General features: G+C 32.6%; 1 protein-coding gene across 1 annotated transcript in view; it reads left to right on the top strand.

The window, feature by feature from the left end:
• Window positions 1–1,967: 1,967 nt before the first annotated feature.
• Window positions 1,968–10,468, top strand: part of LOC111084918 (O-acyltransferase like protein-like) — a 30,069-nt gene continuing 21,568 nt past the window's right edge. The window contains exons 1-3 of the mRNA XM_022381515.1: window positions 1,968–2,006; window positions 6,904–7,139; window positions 8,530–8,644. Of these exons, the coding sequence (XP_022237223.1) occupies window positions 1,985–2,006; window positions 6,904–7,139; window positions 8,530–8,644 (373 nt within the window). The 5' untranslated portion in view covers window positions 1,968–1,984. The remainder of the gene's footprint in view (window positions 2,007–6,903; window positions 7,140–8,529; window positions 8,645–10,468) is intronic.

The following is a 10,468-nucleotide window of genomic DNA, read 5'->3' on the forward strand; positions in this document are numbered from 1 at the left end:
TGTAATTTCAGGAAAAATATTCAGTCATGAGAGAAGGTTTATTTGTTTTTGAGACATTCATGCGAAGTTACTCAAGGGCTATCAGTGCTAGCTACGCCTAAGTTTGAACTGACAGACTATAAGTATTTGCTAACTTAGAAAACGGTAAATTAATAATAGCTTAAAGGCGCGAAGGACTTCAAAAGCTTAGGTCTATCATGTGTCTTACCATACGTTCTCTGGAAATGGGTTTTGACCCATTCTCTCCATATATGACCTACAGTCGGGACCGGATCATCAGATAAACAAACTAGGCAGGATCTTATGGCCCATGTTTTTGTGGTGGGGCTCAAAGCGGAGAGTTGTTATTTTTGTTACTTAAAAATAGCTGAGGGTACTAAAGAAGGAAAAATTGTATAAAGGACAATGTTAGAAAATGTTCCCCTTTCTTTTGTTATTGAATTTCTAATGACTCCAATAGATGCTGCTCTGCTTTATAGAAGGTACTAATTAACTTATGTGCCTGATTACTTGTCTCTAAAAGGCTATAAAAAGTGGAAATGTACCCTATTTCAGAGTCTATTTATTTATCCGGCCCGGCACTGCCAGGTGGTTAGGGCGCTCGACTCGCAATCTGCGGGTCGCGGGTTCGAGTCCCCGTCCCACCAAACATGCTCGCCCTTTCAGCCGTGGGGGCGTTATAATGTGACGGTCAATCCCACTATTCGTTGGTAAAAGAGTAGCTCAAGAGTTGGCGGTGGGTGGTGACGACTAGCTGCCTTCTCTCTAGTCTTACACTGCTAAATTAGGGACGACTAGCGCAGATAGCTCTCGCGTAGCTTTGCGCGAAATTCATAACATACAAACAAACAAGTATAACCGTCGCATATAAAAGTACGGAATAAAAGTGGGTTACAAACTATATAATGAAAGAGTAAACGTACCTTAATATGAGAAGCATTTGCAGAAGACTGGCTCAAACAGAGGCAAGAATACATCTAACAACATCAGTTATTCTATACATTTTGGATTTGTTTTCAGATATTCGCTCGAAGCTAATAAAGTTAGTTTTTCTCTATTTTGAACTGATAGTCTGGAAATCAGCTAGTCAACAACAGCCACCTCCAACGCTTGGGTTACTCTTTTCAGACCGAATAATGGAACATAACTATCATAGATCAACTCAAAGAAGAACAATCAACGATGTCGCTTTGCGATATTTTTGCTTTGCTAAAATAGGACCTGTCCTTATTTTTCTTTTTCATCGCGCAACTCGAAGAGAACTAATCAATCAAAATAACCCTGCTCATAGTAATAATAAAGATAATTATAAAGGTGTTCATTACTTAGTGCTTAAAGCAACAACAACAACAACGTAATATTAACAATAATATTGTACTTTACGATAGTTTAAAATGGTGATAAACTACAAGGATCACAGACACACAACGGAGGATGCAGTAGGTTGTCTATATATATATATAATTATTTTAGTGTTAATTTGTTGAAAATATTAGTTTAATTATAGCCTACTAATACTACTGCGGAGGTCTGAGCTTCTGTTATCAAAACACGACCTATTTTTTTTAAAAGTCACGTCGATTGGTCAAAAATGGCACATGCGTACTTGAAAATAAATATTAACATTTAAAGCAGAAAAATTTCCGAAATGTTTGAGCATTGAGCACTACTAACTCGGTCGTCAAAGGGTACAATGTTACAGCTTTTTTTGTTATTCTTTATATGCGCATTAATTAGAAGTTACTCTCCAGTTTTTGCTGATTTACATAATACTGATTATGACGATAAAACTTCAGATTTTCCTTGGATATTGTCTGACGTAGAAGCAGTTAAAGCGTGGGAAAACTTGAGAAATAGTTACACAGCAAAAGCTTTAAATGTAACAAAAACCGTGAAACCGATTCTAGAAGACTTGCTGGGAACGATGAACATCAGTGAAACTTGCCATCACAGTGTAATGGAGGTATTGACGTCATTCGGTAGAATGGAGACGTGGGCCATGAAAAGTGAGTAGAAAAGTAATTGGAATCAAAATCCTCAGTACTCACTCATAAAACATAATTGATAAACCTTGATAATAAATAACCTAGTGAGTAGAAAAATATTTGGAATCAAGATCCTCAGTACTCACTCATAAAACATAATTGATAAACCTTGATAATGAATAACCTAGTGAGTAGAGAAATATTTGGAATCAAGATCCTCAGTACTCACTCATAAAACATAATTGATAAACCTTGATAATAAATAACCTAGTGAGTAGAAAAATATTTGGAATCAAGATCCTCAGTACTCACTCATAAAACATAATTGATAAACCTTGATAATAAATAACCTAGTGAGCAGAAAAATATTTGGAATCAAGATCCTCAGTACTCACCCATTAAACCAAATTTAGCCTTCAGTAAACCTTGATAATGAATAACCTAGTGAGTAGAGAAATATTTGGAATCAAGAGCCTCAGTATTCACCCATAAAACCAAATTTAGCCTTCAGTAAACCTTGATAATGAATAACCTAGTGAGTAGAGAAATATTTGGAATCAAGAGCCTCAGTATTCACCCATAAAACCAAATTTAGCCTTCAGTAAACCTTCATAATGAATAACCTAGTGAGTAGAGAAATATTTGGAATCAAGAGCCTCAGTATTCACCCATAAAACCAAATTTAGCTTTCAGTAAACCTTGATAATGAATAACCTAGTGAGTAGAGAAATATTTGGAATCAAGAGCCTCAGTACTCACTCATAAAACATAATTTAGCCTTCAGTAAACCTTGATAATGAATAACCTAGTGAGTAGAGAAATATTTGGAATCAAGAGCCTCAGTATTCACCCATAAAACCTAATTTAGCTTTTAGTAAACTTTGATAATGAATAACCTAGTGAGTAGAGAAATATTTGGAATTAAGAGCCTCAGTATTCACCCATAAAACCTAATTTAGCCTTCAGAAAGATTCAGATGATTAACTGTACATCAGCGTGGATAGTTTGTAAATTTTATTCTTGTATCAAAAATATAACGCTAAGCTCTGAGACATAAAGTGGCATTCTTTATAGTTTGACTCTTTTCAAGGTTCATCAACAAGGTGGTTTTTACAGTATTTCATCTTTTCCCTAATTCTTAGAACAGTAAAGCATTTAAATTGGACAAACTTCGATGTCACAATTTTCTATATAATTATGCTAAGATATTTTTATTTTCAACAATTTAAGCTTTAAATTATATCTAATTCTATCACAACATTTCACACGGTATGCACTATACGATTTACCAACATTCCATGTTTCTTTCATATGATACCAATTTCAAGGTTTTTTTTTGTAAAGAAGGTGTATGTCAGTTTTAAACAAAGTAATACGTGTGTTTGGCTGCCTTATGAACTTTAAAAAAGGTCAGAGAGGTCTCAGTCACCATAATGATAGCTAGTCTCGGAGCTGTTGGTGTTTCTTCTTGGTAATACAATGTAAAGTACCTTAGATGCTCTTTGAAAGTAATTTTTCTTCGTTGGAACGTGGAGCATAGAATAATGTTCCAGTAGAAAACTATGGAAAAAAATCCAACAGTAGAAAACTATGGAAAAAAAATCCAACAGTAGAAAACTATGGAAAAAAATCCAACAGTAGAAAACTAATGGAAAAAAAATCCAACAGTAGAAAACTATGGAAAAAATTCCAACAGTAGAAAACAATGGAAAAAAATCCAACAGTAGAAAACTATGGAAAAAAATCCATATTTTCATAATCTCGTTTTTGTCGCATAGAACGAGTCAATTTTGCCCCCCCCCCACCATCATTGAGCACCATAAACCAGAGATAAACAATAGAATTGTGCACCATAAACCAGAGATAAACAATAAAATTGTGCACCATAAACCAGAGATAAACAATAAAATTGAGCACCATAAACCAGAGATAAACAATAAAATTGTGCACCATAAACCAGAGATAAACAATAAAATTGAGCACCATAAACCAAAGACAAACAATAAAATTGAGCACCATAAACCAGAGACAAACAATAAAATTGAGCACCATAAACCAGAGATAAACAATAAAATTGTGCACCATAAACCAGAGATAAACAATAAAATTGAGCACCATAAACCAGAGACAAACAATAAAATTGAGCACCATAAACCAGAGACAAACAATAAAATTGAGCACCATAAACCAGAGAGAGCACCATAAACCAGAGATAAACAATAAAATTGTGCACCATAAACCAGAGACAAACAATAAAATTGAGCACCATAAACCAGAGATAAACAATAAAATTGTGCACCACAAACAGATAACATAAATTATATCCAGTTCAGAATGCTGCAAAGGGCATAATTTGAGAAATATAACTGCGGTAAAAGACATTTAGCATATCCCTTATCTTCAATTATACTTCAAACGCAGTTGAAAACTAATTATGAAACTAGTCATAAAAATAGCTCAACAAAAGATAAAGTCTAGGTGTATCAACCACAATGTCCGCGACCGAATGTTGTCCATGATAGTAACCTTTCTAACGTAGTGACCTTACATTATAAAACGAGCTTTATATATATATCCTTCCTACATAAAGATGAAGAAATCACCTACCCACCACTGCTATCACTTCAGTTATCTTTGTGAAATAACACGTTTTGCAGTGTTCTGTAATGGGCATAATTTCTGTTATCTGTTTATGATGTACTGTGTGAATTTAATTTCATATATATGTACATATAATTATTAAAACGTATTCTTTGATGCTGACATAGGAGATCGTTGGGTTGAGCTACGAGAAAGACAACCATGACGAGAATTTTTTACTCGAGCTACAAATATTCTTTCCTGCAGTTCACCTATTTCTCCTCGACACGATGACCACGACAATACTTTTTCTTCAACACTTCTCGTTGACCTATTTTTCAACTTTGTCTTTTCCCACCTGTTTTACTAACTATTCCCATAAAGAAAAATGTTTCACACCTTTCAGTTATGTACCGTTTTAACTTTAAAAAAAACCCAACAACAATACCATTATTCCATACAAGTACCTACTTTCTTTTACGTCATTGTCTAAGATAATAAATTACTTGCGCATGGTTCTCGGCCTTTTGAGGGCATTTACATGATTTTTTTAATTCCTTAAATACAGTTGTTAAATAGAACATTTATTTTAAATTACAGTTGTTAGTGAGTTCGATTGGAATCATTCTACCCCATCTTGTAAATAAAACGGTTCCAACAACAAGAAGTGCATTTTTTTCAGCCATCTAATAAAAGTCTATCTCTAATTTTTTAAATTAGAAATGGCATATATAATAAAGCATGTTTTATTTTAAAATATTTTACTTTTTTTTCTTGACATTCATTTTCATAGGTCAAAACAGGATTCGTAGTTAAGGTGGCCGTCTTACCCACCTTCCACTGCTCTTAATAAAACTAATTGTATTTGTGAATAAAAAGTTGTTGGCATTTCTTACCAGATGCACTTGTCCTCATTTATTGTAAATACTTCATAATATCCACACGTATTGGTAACTTCTTACCAGAAAAACGTATATTTATTTTCCTTATTGAAGTTTGATGTCAACATATTGCAGGCATCGTTTTATATTCCTATACACTTCAATTATAATAATGTTACTGATAAAACATAGTTCTGGCTACTGATCAGAAACCAGTGGAAGTGGTAATTAAAAGCAGCATTTCATATGCGTTGTAAGTTCGCAGACTTACCGCTGTGCCAACTTCAGAAAGAGAATTATCCAAATGAACAACTAACTACGCACACTGAAATATCAAAGAGAAATTAAACGAATATCAATAAATAAAATTTTGTAATTAGTCAAATAAATACATATTTACGAAATGAATGAAAAGCTAAGAAAACATCAGCTTGGTGAAGTGAAAGGAAAACAAAAGTAGCAATCGCTAGAATCATTAGGTTTTTGTTTGTTGGACTCTGATGTTTTAATAAATATGGTATATTTGTGCCTGTATATTTTTTTGGATATGTTTTCTTTTGAACAGAATCAAAAGTACTTGAAACTCAAGTAAACTTAATATATCCCACCATGTTCTGTGTAAGATATTATCTAGCATCGTGTTTTAAAAATAGAATCCGGGTTTCGATACCCGTGGTGGGCAGAGCACAGATAGCCCATTGTATAGCTTTGTGCTTAATAAAAAACAAACAAACAAATATTTCTGAAGTATTTATATTTATAGCATCCACTCTGCTTCTACAGTCCTTTCGAAACTGTATGGAAAAGCTAAAATCTGACAAATAATTATACGTTGTATTAACAAATGTATTATTTCATTATCGCAGTAAATGAATTTCTTTCGTAATTATCCGGTTAAATATTTCGTCAACTTAAAAACAGTAGAGCAGTGTATCTGTGTTTTTTAACAAGATGTATGATTCTTTATTTTCAGAGTTTGACATTATTATTCTTGACTTTGTTTAACGCAAACTGGGGTTTATTACGAGACACTTTTATAAACGTAAATAAAATAACGGCCTATATCTCTAGAATGTAACTTTATTAGCCCAATATTTCGCTATTACAGCTTCGTTAGGAGCTGTCGATTTCTTCCCAATTCACTAATCCAGTTCAATCATGTACGTTTATAAGAATGGACAAGTTTGGTTTCAGCCAAACACACCGGTAGCTCTGGTTTGGAATCAACTAGTTTTATAAGCCTACACATAAGGATTAAGGAAGCATTACCTGATCAGTTTCCAGCTACATTAAACCGACAGTGATAAATACCTTCCATAAAGATTGGTTTGACTTTCACGTGTATTGAAACGACTTCAAAGGGAGAGTAATGATAACATTGCAAACAGCACATATTAAATTTATTATATATTCCAAGTTGCTTATTGTTGTTTTAATAACATTTATATTTCCTTCAGTGATTGATTCTAATGGAAGACTTCCAGCTGGATTGTTGGAGGGCACCTTGACCAGCTTAGGATCCTACGATCAGTGTTTGGATATTGTCTCTGCCAGTAAAGAGTCTAATGTATCCACTTTCCAAGGGCAGTATTGTACTGTTTTACTGCGACCTCCACTACCAGCACGTTCACCAAAATACAGCAGCATCGCAGTTGGAGTGAAGGCTCTGTCCAATTTTTCAAAACCTGGAGAGGTCAGTTGTAGAGATTTGTTATTCACAAAGAAAGAAATCTCATAAAAACTGTTTTGGTGTTACTTAAAGAAGTAAACTGAGACTCTCCACTTACTATTATCTAAAACAAAATCTTATAGAATTATGGAAGACAGTTTCAAGTTACTAGCTTGTCTAAAACTTCTTCTTTAGCTACTGGTACATTTCAAGATCAATAAGAATAGGAATTGGAAGTTTTCTTAACTACACCTCGCATATGTTTTACTTTGGTATTATATCACATGCATTTACTTAACTATTAAATGCGGAATAGAAATCTATAAATAACCTGGAAGAACAAATTAAGATAATAATAAGTAACAGTTCTAAATGACAACTGCAGTAAGGCCGAAAGCGTATGTCTGTAAATTGATGTGATTAAGAAGACTGCGTTGTGTACTTTCTACTCTGATATTAGGTCGTCAAGAAATTAATGTGTAATTTCTACTATGATATTAGGTCGTCAAGAAATTAATGTGTAATTTCTACTATGATATTAGGTCGTCAAGAAATTAATGTGTAATTTCTACTCTAATATTAGATCGTCAAGAAAGTAATGTTTAATTTCCACTCTACTATTAGATCGTCAAGAAATTAATGTGTACTTTCTACTTTAATATTAGATCGTCAAGAAATTAATGTGTAATTTCTACTCTATTAGATCGTCAAGAAATTAATGTGTAATTTTTACTCTAATATTAGATCGTCAAGAAAGTAATGTTTAATTTCCACTCTACTATTAGATCGTCAAGAAATTAATGTGTAATTTCTACTCTAATATTAGATCGTCAAGAAATTAATGTGTAATTTTTACTCTAATAGTTTTATTCTGCTGTAACTTTTCACTCACTGTTTGTACTTATCATAACGTAAGTATTGATACACATATGCTCAGGATTATTCTAAACAAAGGCTAGAGTATCACACGCTTTACTTGTGAATGCTTATCAACATCAAGCATCCTTCAGAAGATGTTATTAAACTCGTAAGAAACTTTATTTTAAATGTTGCAGCTCATGTGCAACATATTTGGTGTTATGTTTGATGTGAGGTATATCGACGATTTATTGTCTGGTGACTATACTTGTTCGAATTACCTAAGGCTTAAGGAATCGTGACAATATCTTGAACATAAATTGACTTGACCTTACAGTCCAAACTAAGTGCTAATTTATTTGTTGTTAAATTTTGTGAATGAGTAGGAATTCGAAAATCACCCACTGAGCTTCCTTTCTAGACTGTTGTAAGTAGCATATTTTCGTTATCGGTTTATCAAGCTGCATTAACTCTCCGGGACATTTCGCGTAACTGTATATTTTCTTAAAGAAAAAAAAATCTCAAGATTTTTCAAAATTCAAATAATTTTTTTCAGGTCTTCCACGATTTTTCCCAGAATGCCCAATACTTCTATTCAGTGGCAATACGTCTAGGAATTTGTGTGCCTTCAACGTGTTCACGGTTGGAAGCTCAAAAAGCTGTCAGCAAAGGTTTGTTTCTCTGTTTCTTTTTCACATTGGCAGTAGAACACAGACTAATATAGTTTTTGGAAGACAGCTGTTATCCACTTTGGGGTACGCTTGTGATGTTCCAGTATGTGAATGACTTATGTGGCAGAATAAAATTACAAAGTGTAGTGGGAAAAATTTATACACATTGTATTAATAGTTCGAACAAATTCAAGCAAAATATTTAAACACGTACGAATACCTGTCTATCTATCTATGTGCTACATTAATTTTTTTCTCACGACAGAGCCGTAAGAGGATCTTAAAGAGTCAGACATACTGTAAATAACAGGGTTAATTGTAGTTATACTGTAAATAACAGGGTTAATTGTAGTTATACTGTAAATAACAGGGTTAATTGTAGTTATACTGTAAATAACAGGGCTAAATGTAGTTATACTGTAAATAACGGGTTTAATTGTAGTTATACCGTAAATAACAGTGTTAATTGTAGTTAAACTGAAAATAACAGGGTTAATTGTAGTTAAACTGAAAATAACAGGTTTAATTGTATTAATTGTAGTTATACTGTAAATAACAGGGTTAATTGTAGTTATACTGTAAATAACAGGGTTAATTGTAGTTATACTGTAAATAACAGGGTTAATTGTAGTTATACTGTAAATAACAGGGCTAAATGTAGTTACACTGTAAATAACAGGGTTAATTGTAGTTATACCGTAAATAACAGGGTTAATTGTAGTTAAACTGAAAATAACAGGGCTAAATGTAGTTATGCTGTAAACTTACAGTATAACTACATTTAGCCCTGTTATTTACAGTAAAACTACAATTAACCCTGTTATTTACAGTATAACTACAATTAACCTTGTTATTTACAGTATAACTACAATTAACCTTGTTGTAACAGGGCTAAATGTAGTTATACTGTAAATAACATGGTTAATTGTAATTATACTGTAAATAATAAAGCTAATTTTAGTTAGACTGTAAATAACAGGGCTAATTGTAGTTAAACTGGTTTGCGTTAATATTACTTGTTTTTATGTGCAGAAAAAACATAGAACCTCACACATAGCCTCACTTAACTCTTACATGAAGGCCACAAACCACGCAAGGTTGGGAAATAGAACGGATTGATGAAGGTAGCTGGGCCTTCAAAACTGAAACTTATTGTCTCTCTGAGTTGTATAGTTAGTCAGACTTTGCTCATTGTCTTTACACTGCTAGACAAGTCTGACTTCATCATTAGCATTTCAACTGTTTTTTTTTCTTGGTTCACAGTTGGGTTACAAGATAATTAGGGATAGGCAGTGAGTATCTAAGGGATAATTTTAGTTCTTTACCTTACCTAAGAAAGTTTCTAATTATTTACGAGATAATGGTTGTTCTTCACATTATCTAAGTTTGTTTTCAATTATTATTTATGAGGTAATGGTTGTTCTTCACATTATTTAAGTATCTTTCTAATTATTATTTATGAGGTAATGGTCGTTTTTCACATTATCTAAGTTTGTTTTTAATTATTATTATGAGGTAATGGTTGTTCTTCACATCATTTAAGTGTGTTTTTAATTATTATTTATGAGGTAATGGTCGTTTTTCACATTATCTGTGTTTTTAATTATTATTTATGAGGTGATGGTTATTCTTCACGTTATTTAAGTGTGTTTCTAATTATTATTTATGAGGTAATGGTAGTTTTTCACATTATCTATGTATGTTTTTAATTATTATTATGAGGTAATGGTTGTTCTTCACGTTATCTAAGTGTGTTTTTAATTATTATTTATGAGGTAATGGTTGCTCTTCACGTTATCTAAGTGTGTTTTTAATTATTATTTA

The sequence above is a fragment of the Limulus polyphemus genome, unplaced genomic scaffold, assembly GCF_000517525.1.
Source record: "Limulus polyphemus unplaced genomic scaffold, Limulus_polyphemus-2.1.2 Scaffold170, whole genome shotgun sequence".
NCBI classification, from domain to species: domain Eukaryota; kingdom Metazoa; phylum Arthropoda; class Merostomata; order Xiphosura; family Limulidae; genus Limulus; species Limulus polyphemus.